Genomic DNA, 20,845 nt, shown 5'->3' with positions numbered 1-20,845 from the left:
TAGTAGTGAAAAGAAATTAGATTTGAAAAACTGCTCTTTATAAAACAACTCAAATTTGAGTCATGCTTCACCCTTTCAACTGGGAGTATTAAAGGATATTCTAGCTCTTCCATTTGTATTTGCATGATGGATAAGATATAGGACAAAGAAGTATCATTTAAAAATACCAACCACATATTAATATAAACTTGTCAATTGCAAAAGGTCCACCTAGGTTCGGAGGCGAGGCTAAGATTCCAACCTTATGGGTTCTGGATTTTGGAACCACGACTTCAAGTATTAAGGACCGAGTTCGGCCGAACCCGTATTTGTCTCTCCGCCCCTGCCTGGGTTTTGGGGTGTTTTATTTTTTATTTTATTTTTTGGGGGGGAGGGGGTTCTAAGGTAATCAGATAGAACCATCAATCATGAATAACATGCATAGAGTACACAGGTTGGATTATGGTTTTCTCCATTTTCTCCTTATATAACTTTTATTGAATTATGACTAATCTTACATACGAAGCTTAATTTTGGGTATACATAATTACATTGAGGTGGGAAGGCACCGCGACTATATATCATGAACAGACTATATCTAAATGCATCAATCATATACAACCATATATTACAAAGGTGAGATGCATGTACCATATGCTAGAGAATCGGTTAGGAAGTAGTATGTCAATTGTCATTGGAGATGGCCTCTGGAAGTTTAAAGGTAGGAGGTTTATCGGCGCCTCTCCTTGAGTATTCTCTCCATCTTCGAGCAGCTGCTGCAGCTCGTTTTGTTCTTTCTTCCACTTCTTCATCTGCAGCAACCAACCCAAATTAGGTTATGTGGAGATAGTATACATTAGCAAATTCATTTAGGTTTGTTTTCGCTACCTGTGTTTGCGTAGTCTTTAGCATTGCCCCATAAGTTGTCCCAGTACGATTCAGGTTTCTCAGAATCTTTCTTCTTCATCATTCTGATTTTAGCTTGTTCCTGCGATAGCTTACACGTTATACCAGATTCCCATCTAATCACAATGCTACAGCTATCAATGGAGCAAAAATCCGAGTATGAAATCCGCGTAGAAACAACATTATATGCCCCCTACTAAACAAACTAACAAGCCCACCTTTTCCAATATTGCTAGCAATATACCACTATGGTAACTCTCCCATAAACAAATAAAATTCAAAGCAATATATATAACCACGGAGATGCACTGCTCAAAAGGAGAGAATGATGAACAAAATAATAGAGGAAATTGCAGTATCATGCCTAAATTTATTACAAATCAATACTTCCTAATGCATGAATAACCAAAATAAGTCGGGAATATGCATAAAAGTAAACCATCTGCAACATGGACCACGTGCACAGTGACATATAACATATCACGAAATATAGGTTAACAATCAATTCGAGATTTTTGAACAGAAGCAAAACAAACGAATTTAAATATGCATATTACAAGGTAGTATAGACATATACTTTAAACTTGGGCCAGTAGTTCTTACCAAGACTTTAGATTGTCGTTTCTCCCACCGGATGCTCGCCTGCATCGTAAAGTGTTTTGACATTATACAAATGTGTAAAGCGAATTGGAGAAGAGCAAATAATTAGCTGAACTTTAACTGCACATAGCTTCATTATTAGAACAGGTTCAAAAACAAATTGATAAGTTGATTTCCAGAGGCTAAGAATCTCAGTTCCAACAAGTCCAAACAAGATAACAGAACTACTGGTGGTTTCCATAAATCGAAGAACAGAACAGTTGTGGATATCATTGGAAAAAAAAACTATTTCAATTTTCACATAGGGGATATTGAAAAAGAAGAAAATAAGAACTTATACAATGCATGCAAGCCAGATATAGCTATCTTTTTCGTGGAGATGTACTGAACAATATCCTATTCATTCTAGAGTTAGACAGTGACTAACTCCTTCTGAACATATGTCCTAAACAGTGATTTCTTGAAATTGATCAGTCATGATAATTTATGATAATAGAGTTCTTCAAATTTAGTCTGGCATGAAAATATATATTCATGGATAATTCTCTTGGCGAATCAGCTTTCTATTTTCACAATATAATGACAATAAATATTTGCTCATAAAATATTCTAGATATATATTTGGCAAAGATGAAACATTTAATCAGTCACTTTAAAGTAGATATCTTATAGGTGTATCTCTCAAGCTTTCGATCTTGAATAATTCTATTTGATTACAGCCTAGTTGTTTTTTGCTAAATTTATCAAATGTTTCTAGCTTAGGGGTACAGTTCAAACAGCTAAATACATTATTATCCTTTCTTCCAATATCATTGCAACTGAAGCATAAAAAATTTCTAGCTTAGAATACAGTCCAACTGCAACTGCTTCTCAGAGTTCTTTGAATGTGGATTTCAAAAAAGATACTAAAATAGAAGATAGATCATTCAAAGCCATCATACACAAATTTGGAACACTGTAAGATGCAATTAAACTATGGACATTTTCAGGGCCAAAAATATCATGATGATGTCAATTATTGATTAAACTCATATTGATAAAATGAACCATCAAAAGAGACATAAAACGGAATAACAAAATACCATTCTGAAAACATCCACTGATCCACCACCCATTCCTGAAAGCATGAAGGCAACCTATTGAGACATAAAATACACATGTTACACGTGATACCAAGATAAAAGGAAGATCAAACAAGATCGAGTAATTTGAAAAGTCTAGCAGCATATTCATTTAGTTGATAGAGTCATTAGAAGCTTGTTAGAACAGAAACTTAAGAAATTTTTTGGATAATTTAGACACAGATCACAGAATACCATCTCCAAACATGATAAAGAGGAAGTAGAACATTTATTTCCATATTTAAAGAGTGAAATACATCAAAAGCATCCCTCTGCAACTAGTCTGAATAACTGACTGTTACTTCCACATAATCCTTTTATATCATATCAACCTGCTAAAACATTCACCTACAGCACCAACAAATCATTTCAGCTTCAAGCAACTCAAAAAGATCTCAAGCCAAGAGAGAGAGTGTGTCATATCTGCTGGAGATGAAAACTCATATTCCATTTATAGGCACCAACTTAGCTGATTCAAAAAATAAGGAGCAGTTTACCCATGGTCTTTTAACCCTGGGCTTGCCTGATTAGTGAATTCACTATGCCTAGGTGAATTAAGGTATTTCGAATACTACAACTTCTTTGCCTAGAGTTAAATGAGCTAATAAAAGCAGTATCCGACTACTTCATGTTTATAAAACTTTTAGACGACTATGCAATTTCAGTCAACAAAAAGAATGAATATAGGTTATTGACATCAAAAGAATTACACATGCTCACAGTAGAATCCATCAGTCAACAATTTAAGAAGTCATCGAGCATTTTAGTGCAGCAAAATCATAAGGAATATAAACTGGATGTGCTTTTGGACATGAAATTGCCAAATTAGGTGAGAAATGTAGCTCACGTTTACTCTTTCTACTCTTCGCATTTCATCCTCAAGCAAAGATAGCTGTGCAGCAGAAGTCCAATGGATACAATCAACTGGGCTGCAAAGAGAAAGAACTAGTAATTTGACTAGCAATATCGTTCACTCCTACAAATTCTGTGAGATGGAAATAGCAGAAGTACACAACTTAAGGATCCTAAGACTGTGGAATCGACAAATAAGACGTAACTTTCAGGAGAACAGAAAAAAGTAATGCTTTAGAGTAGGATTAGTTAAATCTTCCATATTCAGGAAGAAACAACATTTTTGATTTTGCAGCCCCCGGACAAGTTCAATTTGGGATGTATCAGTTTCTTTTCCATTGGATGAACTTCAAAGTCATCTGATATAGATACATAAATCAAGTGTCCTTTCATTTCCTTTTGGAAAAGTAGCCTAATATAGCATAAGAATCTTTGTTAAAACTAAAAGTGCAGATATGTCCATCACTTAAAGCAAACTTGTTTACATTAGTCTATCTTCCGAACAGACACTCTTCCTATGCATTTCTCAAGAGCTTAAGCTGCAGAGTTCAAGCTTATTTGTCCAGCTTATAACTTCTTAAGGGAGGCGAAATAGATAGTATAATCATTGCAGTCTAAAGGAGATACACATTTTGAATTAATACTCTAGTGAGGCGAAATAGATAGTATAATCGTTGCAGTCTAAAGGAGATACACATTTTGAATTAATACTCTATTGACTCAAGTCTCAAGTTATGTATAACAACACATAGGATGTGTCATAAACCTTCTATAAAATAAGAATATGACATTGGAAACATCTCATAGCGGCAAAACAAAATAAATGAACGAAACAAGATGAAATAGGAGATGCATCACATGCACATATATAAGCTATAGAGTTACACTTTATATTTGCGAATCTGCAGAATCATTTTTGCAATTTTACTTGATTTGCATCAGGATCATACCACATTGAGAGACCATAAAGGAAATAATAACTGTATATGTCTATTTTACTTGAATCTTGACTGAACAAAATTACATTAGGCCTTTAGCAAAATGGATATAGAAGTTCAAAATAAGCAGCTACATCCACGAAGCAAGAACCTACCAGCTATCTATAGCTTGTTGAATTAAATCAGTGTTTCCAGATTGATCGTAAACTCTAGCTCTTCCATAGTCTTCCTCAATGCCAAACACTTTTGGGCAAACATTGGCACAATTTTTGCAGCCTGTGAAGGAGAGAGATGTGTTCTAAATCATACTTTTTCAAGAAGGTGCTGCAAATTTTCTCTTTGTATATCAATGAATTGACAAAACTTCCTTAACAGAGGTCAACAAATTTAGAAACAAATCATAACTGATAGTATAATGCTTTGCACTAAAACTATACAAAATCTATGCAGTTTTTCCTAATTACTTTCAGCATTCCAGACTCATTGAGACGTCAAACATTCTCGCTTTTCTAGCCTTGTAAAAGAGCATGCTTTGCAAATCCATTGGAGGTGGTTAACACATCAGATGACCGATAACCAGCTTCGTTCATTAGTACAGACATGACTTTTAGAATTCAGTCCCAGGAAAAACAAAACTAAAAGCATGGAGATGAACTAACTCCAAAAAAAATTAGCTACCTGAAAGAGATATGAAGTGAAATTTAAAAAATAAATAAACAAATAAAGTTGAGGCATAATACCTATGCAGCTAAACTCATCAACAAATACATGATCTTTCGTTGATGAATCACTCAGGAAAGGATTGATTGCTGTGGCAGTGTACCCGTGGATCTCATCATAAACTCTCCTTTGCACAGGATCACTAAGAATCTAAAGTGCTACAATGATTAGCAATTGAAGTGCAACACAAAGTACATGCATTATCAAATATTCAAACACCCACCTCATAGACCTCATTGATAAACATGCAAAAATTCGTGGTCTCAGGATCATCACCACTCAAATCTGGATGACAAGCTTTCATGCAATTATAATACGCTTTCTTTATTTGCGTGGGTGTAGCATCAGGAAGCTGGCAACATAATGACCACGAAAAGTTAACAAGGTAGCTAATAGTATAACCTCCAATTACTGTTTGCATTGAAATATGGTTTTGCCTCACTAGTATTAACTAATTACTGAAACGCATAGTACCGGATTTTCGATAAAGGAAACAGGCAAATTATACTAGATATGTGCAATTGCCATGTCTGCATCAGCATATTCAGCTTCTTCATAAAGTACTGTAATAATTAACATACCTTTTGTTAATATAGACTGATAGTATATTTTCCTTAGAGGATTAAAGTAGCATCTGAATAAGCAGTTAAAATTTACCCATTATTTGAGGTTGGTTAATGGTATTTTGTTGAAAGTAATCACAGAAACTACAATATGAAAAGCCAAAAAAGAACTTCAATTAGCATATCCAGACACAAGGCAATGAAGGCAGCCAAAAAAAAAAGAGAGTAAAATTTTGATTTTTGAAAGTTAATGACTGGACTTACACAAAAAGAATGTTTTTTCTCTTATTAAGAACTAACTGATTGGAAAGAAAGGCAATAAGACAGTGAAAGTTGAAAAATAGGTTGTAAATTACCAAACCCAAAACACCATAGTAATCATCAGCAATTTCCTCAGATGCTGCGGAATCTTGATAAGCAACTTTGATTCTCCCTAATCTTCTCTTCTTCCCAGAATGACCAACTGAGCTCCAATTCAAATTATTAAAATTATTAGCCAAAATTGGCCATTTACTTCTTGAAGAGAAAAGCTGCAGTGGGTTTTGTAATTTGAGGGAATCTGTGCAAACAGGTGACAATAATTGAGCCATTTTTTTACAGCTTGACAGCTTCTAAAGAATCAAGAGGTAAGCCAATAATGGATCAAAGATACACAAAAAAAATGAAGAAGAAGAAAGCAGAAATAATGGAAAAGGTTGGGATATTTTTAGCGTGTAATTGAAGAATTTATTTAAGTTTATGAGGAGGGAAAATTTTTGAATAAAAAGAAATTAAGGAAAAATGATGAGATGGCAAGCTGAGAACCTTTTGTTTTTTTAAGAATCTAGAGTAGGCTTAGAATGAATCTTGTGCAGCTTGGCATAGGTCGGAACGTGATTTTGTAAGCAATGACACGTGTCTTAACGTGGAGGAATTTACTTGCACGCTTCATCTGAAGTTCTTTGTCATAATTAGTAGAAGCCTAGAAGGTGAAAATAAAAAATAGAACAAGGTGAAAAAGTAAAGGTAAATGAAGATAAATACAACATTAATTCTTTATTCTTACGGCTTGTTTGAATTGTTGTTACTTATCGTTTTATAATGTATCGTATCGTATTGTAGTGTATTATATTATATGGTGTTGTTTCATAAATATAATATTTGGATAGATTGCATCGTTTGCCGTCGTTTCATGATGTCATGCACCAACAATATAAAAAATAAACTTGCAACATTATTAAGAAAAATAAGATACGGAGTAGAATTATTATATAAAAAAGCAGGGTAAATAATAAAATATGATTATTTAACAATAAGGAAGAGCAAGATGAGAGAGAAAAGTAAGGAAACGGCGTCACCATACCGGCATTTTTTATCGTTACGAAACGATAGATTTAACAATACGATACAGTAAGATTTTAAGTAACAATCAAAACAAACATTGTATTTAAAGAACAATAAAATACAATACATTAGATAACAACCATCCAAACAAGTTGTTAGGTGCATAAGTAAAGGTTAATGAAGATAAAAACAACATTAATTCTTTATTCTTACCACTGTCATTGGTTTCTTCTCCTTCCCTTCTATACCATGTAATGTGATAGGAAAAAATTGAAAAGGAATTAATGCTTGTTTAATGGCTTTGCTTTTGGTTCTGGATAGCATAATTTGTGCGGAGGAAATGGGCTTTCATGGCCATTTACACTTTTGAAATTAAAAATATATGTTTTTTTAGATATATTATATGTAAAAGATAGAAAATCTTTTATGTATAAAATAAGATAGTCATATAACTAAAAATATATTTGTACACGAACGTTCATGATTATTTACAATGTTAAAATTAAAAAAAATATTGCTATCATTTGTCCAACTCCCCTTGGAGTCTTGGACCAATTGCTAAGGTATTAGCAATTGGGCAACAAAAGGCTGCATTATTGACTATGCCATTGGGATTTGGGTCATCACATCTTGTAAACATCTGTATCACATCTTGTGAAAGGTATAGGCAACCACCAATGAAGAAATTTTGGCGACCAAAGTTTCCCATTATAAATTATATAAGAAATCTTACGGAAATGTTTCAAATAAGTCCTAACTTATCAACCTCTAGCCGTTAATTATAAATTTACCAAAATTAATCACTACATATAAAAATAAATAAAGGTTCTTTCTCTCCAAGAATCACACGCAAAGATCTACTTCCATATTTTTAAGTATGATCAGCTAAATTAGATGCAAGACGGGAAAAAAAATTCATGAATAAGGTAGCAAAAAAATTATACAGGATTCCAAAAATCTAAGTAAAATGAGATATTTTTCAACGGGTATGGTTGAAATTTATTGAAAATATATAGATTAGTCAATATACAAAAATTGAAAAAGATTGGAGGTGATTTGAAATAATTTTATATCAAAATTCTTAGTTAAAATCGAATTCAAAAAATTCTTCTACTACATACATCAAACATGTATACATAGATATATAATACATACACAACCCCTAAAACTTGCCTGAATTTTTCACTTGGACAGTTATACTAAGGTTTGTTGCTATTGAGCTCTTGATCTCTACCAAAAATGAGCCAACTGAACACAAATTTGGCGACTCTAAACAAATTAGGGTGCGTGAATATCACTCATCACTGACATGGCAGATCAAACTAATAAAAAACTGACACGTACGCGAAGAAATGAAAAGGGTCAAAGTCTGAAATTAAACAGAAAAAGTGACATTGACTGACGGTAACGGAAAAAAGAAGGCCGGCCGGAATCTTTTGACAAAAAGTTGAGTGCTGCCTTACTCCAGAAAAGAAGAATCCTCTCTGATTTGGGTACTTCCTTGCACATCTCTCTGTCTCTCGGTTTCTATTTTTCGTTATGAAGAATTGGGAAATGGCATAAGAAAATGGAGAATAATTGGGGGGAGCTGGTGGCCAGCTTCTGCTGGTTTTGTTAAAAATAGCTTGAAGGGGGAACACTGAAATTGATGTTTTAAATTGCCTTTCTAAACTGCAGTAATGGGATGCAGTGGCCGTGGTGAAAGAAGAAGATACTAATTCTGGTATAAAAAGATTGAATTGAAATAATCTGTCCAAAAACCAATGATTAACCAGAATGAGTGCAATTAATTGGAATTGCATTTCTCATTTCTCACTAATAATAACTGTTGATAATATAACACCGTGATGTTTTTATAAAAATAGTGGATCACATCATTAATGAGCAAGAAATGATTTTTCTAAGATCTACTAGAGATCCAGGACCGTAAATCAAAGTGATTCCATTTCTCCAAACTTTCTACTGTATGAATTTGATAAGAAGATACAGGGAGTGGTAGCAGCAGTGACTATGGTGGCTGCCGGAATTAGTAAAAAACGGCTTCAAAATTTGTCACCCGAAAATCATCTTTGCGGCGAAACATTCAGAATTTCCAGCAAAACGCACTCTGTTTTAAGTGAGATACATGCTACGTGACACGTCAGCAAGTTGTTTCTAATTGACACACTTGAGCTTAGGTTCAAGTGTTCAATAGGAGCGAAGAATAGTTAAAGTGTCTAAATGAAAAAATAAAACAAATTGAAAGGGCCTATATGTATTTGGCCTATATATTAGATAACACATTAAATATATCTTCAAAAATTTATTTAGACACCTAAACAAAACCTATGACCTATTGAACATTTTATCTATGCTCAAACCGTACCTATTGAACACAAATTTGACAATTATAAACCAACTTCAGTGCGTGAATACACTTGCTATTGACATGGCAAATACAGCCAATGAAAAAAAGTACATGTCAGCAAATAAAAACTCAAAGATTGAGAAAAAAGAAAGCTCGAGACATGAAGAGTTTATCGGAAATGAAAATCTGATAATATTTCATCTTTCCAGCAACAACTTGTCTTTTCCGGCAAATGGCTTTGTCTATAGTATTTGAAAGATGATGAAGAAGAACTCCATTTTTTTGCACGAGAGAGAGAGAGAGATATCCTTTAAAAAAAATCCGACAGTCTCCATTTTTTTCGTCGAAGTTGATCCAATGTCTCTTTGATTAGCCATGTGACTCCATCACCACCATTCCAGCTTCTCTCTTGGCTTCTGATAATTTCTGCTAAATTGCTTCTATGTCTCTTTCTCCTTTGTGTTTGATCTCTCCCAACTCAATCACTAATAAGTCGTACTAAACGTCAAATTACTTTTAAGGGATATGGTAAAAAATGTGGTGATTAAGAAATTCTTCATAGGCTGCTTATGTTATTCATCAACTTCCATTCAGTTATGGCTGAAAAGGATGAGCAGAAAATGGATTACAATTGAAATTATTGTGAGGATTGACAGGAAGAATGAAAAAATAGTTTGAATCTAGACAAAATAACAGGACGGCATGAAGAAGGAAGGAGTTTGAAAAAATGGGTTGGAAGAAGAAGTTATTTCCGGTGAAATTTTGTATTTTTCGGCAAAAACATGTACTGTAGCTTAAATTGCTCACGCGCTCAATTTGAGTGAGAAGCACATCTCCTGCCATGTCAGCTTCTCGCGTTAAATTGACACAGTTTCAACTAAGATTAAGTGTTTAATAGGTCATGGTTTTAGTTTGAGTGTTAAGTGAGATTTTTGGACAAATTTAGGTGGATGCATGTGTATTTGGTCTAATACATATGTGATACACATATCATATTTTTTTATGTTTATCTTCTACTTCTAATTTTTAATTCAAACTACCTCAAACTCTATCAAATCATCACAAAATTAAGATTTAAACTCCTTGATAATATTAGCCAATTAACCCTACAGAACAATCAACCCAAATTCCTTCCCCCTACCCACTAAGGCGGCTCTGACCGGCCATATGGCCACCGACGAACAGCAGGGGATGCGCCTAGCTACCCCAAATAAGAACAGTGAAAACAATATTTCAACACAATTCAATTTTGTTGCGGCTGTTGAAGGAAAAATCAACGGGCCAGGCAGAAAGAATGTACGATTAGAACACAAGCCTTATGAACTAATTGATGGGAAAGCGAGAGTAGTCTTCTTGAAAGAGGAAGATGAATTACTGGCTGAAAAGTGCAAGTGGACAATTGTTGGAAAATTCTCTCGAAACCGTCCCCAAATTGACAAAATAAGGGATGGTTTCAAAAGAACTTATCCCCTGAACAAATCGAACAAAATTGGGGCCTATGACTGGAGGCATGTGTTCATCGATTTCACGGAATAAGAGGATTTCAAGAGGTTCTATGTAGACGCCCAATACAAATTTGTGGCACCACCATGAGAATTCAACGATGGACCAGGAACTTCAAAGCGGATATGGAGTCAACCTTGGCTCCGATTTGGGTGACGCTCCCTGAATTACCATAGCATTACCACGACTAGGCATCAATGGAAATAATTCTATAGCCCATTGGTCCTCTAATAGATCTAGACAAGGCTACGGTGACAAGAACAAGGCCAACTACGGCGAAAGCTCGAGCGAAGATTGACTTATCAAAACCAAATTTGAAGGAAGTAGAAGTGGCACTTGTGGATGATAACGGTGAACTAGACATATTCAATCAACAAATCGAGTATGAGAATATCCCGGAATTATGCTAATGTCGCATTCAGGGTCATTCAGACGCGATTTGTAGAATGCAACAGCCAAAGGGCGAAGAACCAGGGACAAATGATAAACAGAAAACCAAATAAACTAAGAATATTATGGGTGAGGATGAGGGTGGATGGACTGAAGTAAAGAACTCAAAGAACAACAGGAAAAAGGCTAAAGAAAATACCAGGAATGGGGAGCTAAATAATGGGAGCACTCAGAAGACCAATCCATCAGGTTAAATGGCCAAAGTCAATATGGTAGATGAACAACTAACGTAAAAGAGGCTTACTGAAATCAATGTTCACTCAGAAATGATAGATGTAGAGAAGACCATTAGAGAAAATCAGAAAACTACCGAGGCATAACAGAGTGACGAGCAACAAAGAGGAAAAACAACGAGAAAGGGAAAAAAAAATAAGAGCAAGGCTGGAGTGACTATGAAAGGGAAAAAAACAAAGAAAAATGTTGCAATAGTACCATATCAACTTGAAGATCAGGACTTTAGTGCAGGCCAAAGGCTGATCAATGTTAAGGAGGATCAAGTGGAGAAAATTGCTACAAGGAAGTAGAAGAGGTTCCAATCCAAGATCTCTCTTCAAAATGACTTACTTGAGCTTTAAATTAGTCCGAAATTAAACGGTGGTGACCAATTTCTAACTCTGAACTTAAGAACAGTAGAGATACAAGGAGATAAGGGATGGGTTGGACTAAATACGGATTTGGCAATTGAAGTGCGTCAACTTACCCCAGGAAAATCCCCAACCCAAATATCAGGGGACCCTCTTTCACACATAAAAGTGCGGCAAGGCACATACAATACAGATCATGAGAAGGTCCCGGAAACACAAGACGCTAAAATGGTTAACCTAACCGAAGAGGAAGGGGAAATCAGATCGGATGATGAGAATGCATAAAGACCTCAACGAATGCTAAATTTTCAGAATGAATAGGCAGGAGGAAATGGAGTGAAAGAAAAAATTTCACAATTCAATAACCTTTCCCCTAAGGGTTATCATAGCCAAAAGGGGTGGAATGAAAGGACCATCACCTAAAGCTACAAGCCAGAAAAAAAGGACCTCACCCCTAATGTTTCCAATAATTAACACAATTTCATGGAACACTAGGGGCATTGAGTCCCAACAAGATTTTGAAAAACTTAAACTTTACAAATACAATACAAAATACGTTTTATTGCGTTACAAGAACCAATGGTAAGGTCTACAAAAATTGAACACTACAAATTACAATTAGGTTTACAATATTGTTGCGTAAATTACAAAAACAAAATTTGGTTGTTCTGGTCATCAGATGTATCGGTGAATATATTAGAAGATTCAGATCAACGGGTGACATGTCAAATAACTCTTACAACATTAGCTACGCCAGTTTATGTGACAGTAGTGTATGCGAAATGTACCACACGTGAGAGACGATAATTGTGGGATGAATTAAGAGCTTGGGAATCCAACATACAAGGGCCACGGGCTGTTGTAGGTGAATTTAATGTAATTCTCATCACAGAAGAAAATATTAGGAGAAGACCATATAGCCTAAGCAAAAACATCGATTTCATGAACTGCATAAATGATTGTGAGTTGCAGGATGCAGGTTTTTATAGTGCTAAATACACTTGGTGTGACAACAGGGGACCAACCAAAATAATATGAAAAATACTGGACAGACTTCATATAAACTCATGGTAGGCAGATACACTAAATGAAACATTTATCACACATCTAGCAAGATTTTGTTCAGACCATGCACCTCTACTAATCAACATGAAGACATCAGATACTACTAGACCAAGATACTTCAAATTCCTAGATTTTTGGGCAGAGCATGAAGATTTTATCAAATTGGTCTAAGAAGTGTGGCAGGAACATATAAAGGTAACCCTATGTGGATCCTTCATCAGAAATTAAGGAAGGTTTGCCATAGATTGAGTTGCTGGTCTATGGAAGCGTTTGGATATATATATATATATATATATATATATATATATATATATATATATATATATATATATATATATATATAAGGAGCCTAAGAAACTAGAAAAAGAAATTGAGAATCTAGAGGAAGAACTGACACTGAATAACACAGACAAGAGAATGTGAGACCTAAATAAGCTGAAAGCAAACTACTATCAATATTTAAAAATTCAGGATGTAGTCTTGAGACAAAAAGCGAAAGCAAATTGGTTGAAGGATGGAGATAAGAATACTACATACTTTCATGGTGTAATAAAAGGAAGAAGGAAATGACTCAACATTCAGAGAATCAGGATGATAATGGAGAAACGAGAATAGGTGAACAAGATATTGCCACAACAACAATAGAACATTTTCTAGGAATATTTAATCACAATGAAGCGCCAGATGATATGTCTGCATTGGATTGTTTAACACCAAAAGTCACAGAAGAGGACAATGAAATGCTGACAACAATACCTACACTGGAGGAAGTCGAAAATTATGTTTTCTCTATTAGTACAGAAAGTGCCCCAGGCCCGCATGGACTAAATGCCCTTTTCTATGAAAGATGCTGGAAAGTTATTGCGGAAGATGTATACAATGCAGTGGTTTCCTTCTTTCAAAGGGCCTCTGTCTCGAGATTCTTTACTCACACTTGCCTAGTAATGATTCCAAAGGTGGAGTTCCCCCCAAAACTATTAGAACTTAGGCCAATTAGTATGTGTAATGTTTCGAGTAAGATATTTGCAAAGATGTTAAATGCTTGACTGACGCGGATCTTACAAAAAATAGTCTCCAATAATCATCTAGACCAAAGAAAGGAGGGAATGTAGTACTAAAACTTGACATGGCAAAGGCTTACGACATGGTCGACTGGTCTTACCTGTGTAGTCTAATGAAGAAATTGGGGTTCTCTGACAAATAGTTGGAGCTAATACATACACACATTCCGAGCAACTGGTACTCTCTGGTAGCTAAAGGCCAAAGATTTAGGTTCTTTAAATCATATAATGGACTGAGGCAAGGTGAACCTGTCTCACCTTCACTATTTGTATTGAGTGCAGAGCTTCTTTTAGTGATGTTGAATAACCTTCAAAATTGGAGGAGGTACTCAGGTTTCCATATGGAAAGACATAGGCCAAAGGTGAACCGCTTAGCCTCTGTAGATGATATAATTTTATTTACTAGTGGGCGCAGAAGAACCTTGGAGCTGGTTATGAATGTTTTAACCGTGTACGAGAACACTTATGGACAAAAAATAAACAAAAGTAGAAGTCGTTTCATGCTGAAGACCGAGCCTCCTTAAGTGTTATAACCAGGGTAAAGAGTATCACGGGAATGAGATATAAGGAATTCCACACAAAGTACCTGGGCTGCACATTAATTACAGGTAGACAAAAAATCACATATTATTCTGAAATAATAGATAAGGTGACAAGTCGAGTGAAAGGGTGGCAAAATAAGCTACTATCTACAGGAGGGAAGTCAATTCTTATTAGTCAAGTCTTACAAACTATACCTATGCATCTATTAGAAACAGTAAATCCACCCAAAAGGGTCTTCATACAAATAGAGAGAATTCTAGCAAACTTCTTTTGGAGAGGTTCTGACAGAAATGATCGACACCATTGGATATCATGGAAAACTCTGTGTTATCTCTATAAAGAAGGAGGCGTCCAATTCAGAAGTTTAAAAGATATAAATGACTCATTCACAGCCAAAGCATGATGGAATCTAAGAACTAGGGACTCTCTGTGAAAAGATTTTATGATAGTTAAATACTGCAAAAGGACACACCATGTAGTTTATCAATGGAGATTATGGCAATCACGCAGTTGGAACGCTTTGTGTGCAGTTGGTGAGAAGGTGGAACAAAACATTGAATGGTTACCTAGAGGAGGGGGAAATCTCTTTCTGGTATGATAATTGGTCAAAACAAGGTCATTGGTACAAACTATTACCATCAGGAATGAAACCTAAAGATGTCCAATTAAAAGATATCTTAAAAGGAGGCAACTGGAAGTATGATGCAATAATTGAAGATATACCAAACTCAGTCAAGAATATAATGGACCAACACAAAATCAGACTTTACCCAGACCTACCAAATAGAGTGATATGGACATCAAGCTGAACTGGGAGCTTCTCAGTCTCCCCTGCATGGGAAAGTCTCAGACAATGGAAAACTTAAGGAATATTAAACAATATAATATGGAACAAGCATATGCCTTTTTAAAATGACCTTCATAACCTGGAGGGCCTAAAACGATAGAGCTCCAACCGATGAGAAGGTAGCAAGATTTGGTTACAACATCCAAGCTAGATGTTACTGTTGTCAACCTCCATAAATGGAATAAATATAGTGGACCACCTATTCTATTCAGGAATTTTGGCTTAAGAAATCTGGACAAGGTTTGCAGGTCCTTTTGGAATAAAAGTAACAGATGTGCATCTGGGTCTACTAGTAGCCAAATGGTGAAATCATAGAACCTTAAATATAGTGGCAGCTTTCATGATTAAGGTCCTACCAGCCTTGATAATATGGGAATTATGAAAAGCGATATGTGCGTGCAGATATGGAAAAGAAATTCCCTCGGCTCGTAGATCAGAGAGTTTAATATCTTACACTCTCCATGAACTGATCAAACAAAAATTTGGAAGAATAAAGATGCAATCCTCTTGGGGCCAGCTGCAAAAAGTGATTGATCAACCTATTAACAACATGGCATATAGATTGGTTAGATAGCAAAAATCTCCGGCATTGGCTATCAAACTTAATAGTGATAGTAGTTGCATTGATGGTAACTGTGGGATTGGAGGAGTCACTAGAGATAACAATGGAAAATTCATACGAGCTTACTCTATATACATTGGACCAGGCACTAGCAACTTGGCAGAAAGTAAGGCTATGCTCTATGGACTGCAACAATGCTGGCAAAGGGGGCTACACGCTATTGTAGCAGAGACAGACTCCAAACTGATAACCTCATGCGTGAATGAGGGAGCAACAACACCATGGAGAATTATACAAATTGCAGAAGAGATCAAGAGAATTATCATTGAAAGGAATATAACAATGCAACATTGCTACATGGAAGCTAATATAGTTGCGGACAAGTTGGCTACAATCAGTCACACACACTGACAAGAACTTATTTTCACTAGGTATGAGGATCTACCAAAGCAGGTTAGGGGACTTATGCAACTGGACAAGTGGAAACTTGCTTCATTCAGGGTTAGACAAATGAAGGCAGCTAAAATTAATAATGAACCTCCGTAATCAAGATTCAGCAGCACGCAAGCAACCTTACCATTTTAGTTTCATATTTACGCAAACTAGAAATAGTCATGGTAATAGAATAATAGAGTTTAGGCTTATAAACTCTCATGATCTACTAGAGGGTAAGGTATTAAGTCCCCATCCATGTACTCTTTTATGGGAAGGAAATAAAATAGAAGTTGCAATTTATAAAAATAAAAAAAAACTCCTTAAGATCTATCTAATCTATTCCAACAACACACACTCAAAAAAGCAAAAAATTAATTTATTTTGCTATAAATAGCTAATTGTTTAATATTGATAATATTTTATGAATTGACTAATTTTTGTACTAACTTACTTATGGGCTGACATAACTGAAAAATTTCCAACAAAGCTTCTCCCTATAATGGGCTTTATAGGACGAGAATCTTGATTAATCGAATCCGAGATGAATAAAAGTACAAGGTTATTTATTTGTTGAGTGAAATGCCCGTGTCCTTCATTGGGCAATCCAACAAGGAATTATTTGTGATATATTCTTCCGTCTTAATTTTTATTATATTTTTTATTTATTCAAAGTTAGTGTGACTAATTTGTAGAATTTAAATCATATCTAATTATTTTTAATATTGTAAGTATTTAGAAAGAATGTTTTTAAAGGTTAAGTAAGGACATGTCACAGATGATGCAATTTTTAAACACCCCAACATAATCATGAAATATAAAAATCTAGAGGCGAGACATTTGCCCATGTACATATTTGCTTGCTCGTCTCATACCTCACCAAAAATATCATAATATAATATTCCATATAACATGTATCTTTAAATTCTTCAAAGTATTTGACTATAGCTAGTATAATATGTTATCCTATAATTAATAAATTTATGACTTCAAATATATATTTATTATTTATTCTATCATCAATATATATATCTCCGAAATGATTTACAAATATTTTAGACACAATCTTAAAGTTTTTTAAAAAGGCAGCCCGGTGCACTAAGTTTTCGCTATGCGTGGGTATGGGGAAGGGTCGGATCACAAATGTCTATTATACACAGTTTTATCTTATATTTCTGTAAAAGGCTCGAACTCGTGACCTTCTGGTCATATGACATCAACTTTACCAATAACTTTTTAAGATGATAAGAAAATTTCAGAACTTGGAGGGGATAAGGAGAAACTTTTAGAAATTTGAGGGGAAAATGTTTCAGAGATACAGGATTTTAGTTGCAAAAATGGTTAGGTGACTTAACTCGTGAAGAGAGGCAGAGAGCGCGTAATCTGAGCGCGTGCTGATTTCCCTCGAAATTCAAACCTCAGTCACATTGAGTACTCTGTCTGAATTCCGAAATCCCTAAAACCCCTTTTTCCTCCCTCGCAAACCAAACACTCCAACAATACGACGTAGTACAGATCGATCGATGAGGAACATTATATCGATGTGGGAAAATGGACGGCCGTCGGAAAATGGATCCGACAACGGCAAGGATAATGACGATAACAATAAGGAGAAGACGATAGCAAAGGCAGCAGGGTTCGTGGTTTTCTCGGGAATCGCAATGAGCATTCTCAAAGCCGTCAATCCTTTCAATAATCCAAACCTCAATAGTCAAAGCAGTGAGGTAAAGGCAACAGTTTTTGAGTTAGCTCAACTTCAAACTCAGCCTCAAGTGCTTCAACAATGCCAGCCAGAGCCTGAGCCCATTGTCAAGGTTGTTGACTCGTTTGTAATTGCATACGTTTGTTAACTTTTATGTTCAATCATTTGAAGTTTATTTTTATAAATGTGTTTGTTTTGTGGCTCTTTTAGAAACCGAATTGTTGTGCGGAGAAAAGAGCGAAGGAAGCTTCACAAAATGTAATAGAGATTGAGCGGGGAGACACTCTTTGGGGGCTCTCTAGACAATATGGGGTTTGCGTTCGTTTTATTTTCTCTATCTCTATTTATATGACATTCTTTTCATTTTGAGATGTTTCCATATGTTCACCATTCCATTTTTTATGCTTTTTATAATTGTTAAGAATTCAAATTCATTAAGCTATTTAAATTTTAAATTGTGCTGCACTTTTCCGTTGTCAAAATCAATTATTGAACTATTTCTTTAATATTTTTTCCGATATCACTAAATATTATATGAATCAAATTACTAACATTTTAATCTTGCCGTCATATAAAATGTGAAAGATTGAGTATTTTATTAGAATATTGGTTTCTCCTTTATTCCAAAGAAAAAAAAGATGACAAAAATCTTCATTTACCAGTTGATGACATGGTAGCATATTGAATGTATATTTTGGCTTCATAGGTCTCAATTGAGGCAATTAAGGAGGCTAACGGGCTTGAAGGGGACACCATCTATGCTGGCAAGAAACTTGTAATACCCTAATGTGGTCCTTCTCATTGCTTCTTGTTGTTGTATCATTACTTTTCATGTGAGGTTTTTTTTCTTTTTTCTTTTTGTCTATTGGGTAAGCTGTATTAGGGCAGAAACTTTTGTAGTTTGAGACCAACGCTATGGCTGCCATTGGAGATAGGGATGTGAGATTGGTTCTGAGCTATGTAAAATGAGGAAAATCTTAGCTGCTATGATGAACTTGTATCTTGACTCACAATATTTTATCATGTAGAAGAAATGCTTACTTTCCAAATCCTCTTTTGTTTTGTTGCCCTTTATCATGTGTATTATTGTATTTCTCTTTGTTTAGTTGCATCCTCCATGGTATTATATTTGGTAGCAAGTCAAACTTCCAATTTTAATTCTGTTGCAAAAGCAAGAGAAATGCAGTTAGCAATAAGATCATTTTTTTATATATAACAAAAGCAACAAGAAACTGAACAAGCAAAATGTTAACAGAAATGAAAAGTAAAGGGGTTTTGAACCTATCAAAAGAAAATGTAAGGGGTTGTGATCATCAATCACAAGTATTTTCCCAGTGAGGGTGGATGGGATGGAAGAAATTTGGGCGTAAATCTTTCCTAATATATGTAGGATTTAAAGCTTCAAATCTACTGATGTCTTCCGTCTAGGAAAGCCTTCATTGCATTTGTTCTGCTTTACCATTTGATGCATGAACTTATTGAATCTTCACTAATTATAGATTGTAAAAGTTAGCTTTTATGATTTCGTTATATTGGCTCCAAAGTAACTATCCAATAGAATGTTTCACCATATTATCATTTTTTCACTTGACAACAACTATTACAATGTTCTGAGCTTGTAATGGCAAGTTCTGATAGACTACTGCTATGTTGCAGCATAGAAACCTGTCAACATGTGAATATTAGCATTGAAACTAGAGAAACAATGAAAACCTACAATGGACTATGAAGCAAGGGATACGTATCCACTTCACCTCCCACTCTGTAATGGTGGAAGCTCATAAATCTCTCATCATGGAGTGTGAGATCAATCTTGTCCATCAGGTCTTCCCACATGCATGTGCTCTTCTTCCACCATACTGTAGGCTTCTTTCTATTTTTGGTGCAAGTATGGCGCATTTCTTATGCTTGGTATGGTTCTTCCATTTATTAATAATGTCTTGGCTCCTATACTTGTTGTTTTGGCTAGGAATCAATTGAATCTGGCCTCTTAACGTCTTTGACTTAATTAAGCATTGCTTATTATGTGGGTATACATGATGGCCTTATATCCCCCCCCCCCCTTCTTCTTACTCACTTAAATTGACAGAAACAGCTCTTCCTGCTCTTTTTCTTAAATTGACAGAAACAGCAAAATGCTGGACGAATACACTGAACTTCCTCTGGTTTGTCAGTTTACTCTAGAATCAGTGGTAGTCTGAAAATGGAACTTACAATTTTGTAGTTTGCCCATATTTAAAATTAACTTCATCTTTTTTTGTCCCTTTTATTTTATTATCTCCTCAAATTGTTATGCAGTTCAAGAATGTAATGAAGTTTAGTTCCATTGAACAAAAAACGTGATAACGGATAAATATTGGAACTTGCCATAGTGCATTGCAAGCTTAGAACCAAAAAATGTGGATAGTGGAGTGGTTCTATGTGATCATACACAAAACTTGAATGTTTCCCTCCCTTCTTTTTTCCTTTCGGAGCTCTTAATTGGGGACCATACTTGGACCAGATTTGAAATTTGTAAACTTGAAAATGAGTACAACAGGGTGGAACATGACCCTCCTTTCAAAATAAGAAGCAAATTATTATTCTCAAAATTCACAAAAAATAAGTGAATTGGGATTGAGTTTCAAGCTTTCCTTGTGAGCTACTCTTGAATTGCTCCATAAGAGAAGGAAGATGTTTATCATTGATGGAATACTTATTTAAAAGAAGTCTATTATTTATGAACTGCTTCAGAGAACCCAGCATAG

At 35.1% G+C, this 20,845-nt stretch overlaps 2 protein-coding genes across 3 annotated transcripts; one reads left to right on the top strand and one right to left on the bottom strand.

Moving 5' to 3' along the window:
- Nucleotides 1–439: 439 nt before the first annotated feature.
- LOC104090392 (uncharacterized) lies at nucleotides 440–6,390 on the bottom strand. The gene is made up of 9 exons (XM_009595468.4): nucleotides 6,036–6,390; nucleotides 5,340–5,468; nucleotides 5,137–5,266; nucleotides 4,552–4,672; nucleotides 3,454–3,535; nucleotides 2,568–2,621; nucleotides 1,489–1,527; nucleotides 868–967; nucleotides 440–791 (listed from the first exon to the last, which is right to left on the bottom strand). Exons 1-9 carry the CDS (start codon nucleotides 6,267–6,269, stop codon nucleotides 664–666), a joined length of 1,017 nt encoding a protein of 338 aa, XP_009593763.1. The 5' UTR covers nucleotides 6,270–6,390; the 3' UTR covers nucleotides 440–663.
- An 11,279-nt stretch (nucleotides 6,391–17,669) lies between these two features.
- LOC104090393 (uncharacterized) lies at nucleotides 17,670–19,147 on the top strand. Of its 2 annotated transcripts, none has more exons than XM_009595470.4 (3): nucleotides 17,670–18,210; nucleotides 18,309–18,410; nucleotides 18,805–19,147. In XM_009595470.4, the coding sequence occupies exons 1-3, from the start codon at nucleotides 17,920–17,922 to the stop codon at nucleotides 18,883–18,885; spliced, it is 474 nt and encodes a 157-aa protein (XP_009593765.1). In that variant the 5' UTR covers nucleotides 17,670–17,919; the 3' UTR covers nucleotides 18,886–19,147. The 2 variants fall into 2 exon arrangements, with proteins under 2 accessions (XP_009593765.1, XP_009593764.1); XM_009595469.4 differs by having other exon boundaries at nucleotides 17,755–18,210; nucleotides 18,309–18,416.
- Nucleotides 19,148–20,845: the final 1,698 nt, after the last annotated feature.

The sequence above is a fragment of the Nicotiana tomentosiformis genome, chromosome 7 (assembly GCF_000390325.3).
Source record: "Nicotiana tomentosiformis chromosome 7, ASM39032v3, whole genome shotgun sequence".
In the NCBI taxonomy this organism is placed as follows: domain Eukaryota; kingdom Viridiplantae; phylum Streptophyta; class Magnoliopsida; order Solanales; family Solanaceae; genus Nicotiana; species Nicotiana tomentosiformis.
The sequence above is the reverse complement of the archived record's forward strand: the minus strand, read 5'-3'. Positions and strand labels throughout refer to the sequence as shown.

Bases quoted from the DNA above. Each gene is read 5' to 3' on its own strand.
- LOC104090392 (XM_009595468.4), bottom strand. From the start codon at position 6,269: ATGGCTCAATTATTGTCACCTGTTTGCACAGATTCCCTCAAATTACAA. The intron at 5,267-5,339 runs GTGGGTGTTTGA...GTAGCACTTTAG, and splicing joins TTATCAATGAGGTCTATGAG to ATTCTTAGTGATCCTGTGCA. The intron at 4,673-5,136 runs GTATTATGCCTC...TCTCCTTCACAG, and splicing joins TGATGAGTTTAGCTGCATAG to GCTGCAAAAATTGTGCCAAT.
- LOC104090393 (XM_009595469.4), top strand. From the start codon at position 17,920: ATGAGGAACATTATATCGATGTGGGAAAATGGACGGCCGTCGGAAAAT. The intron at 18,211-18,308 runs GTTGTTGACTCG...TGGCTCTTTTAG, and splicing joins AGCCTGAGCCCATTGTCAAG to AAACCGAATTGTTGTGCGGA. The intron at 18,417-18,804 runs GTTCGTTTTATT...TTGGCTTCATAG, and splicing joins CTAGACAATATGGGGTTTGC to GTCTCAATTGAGGCAATTAA.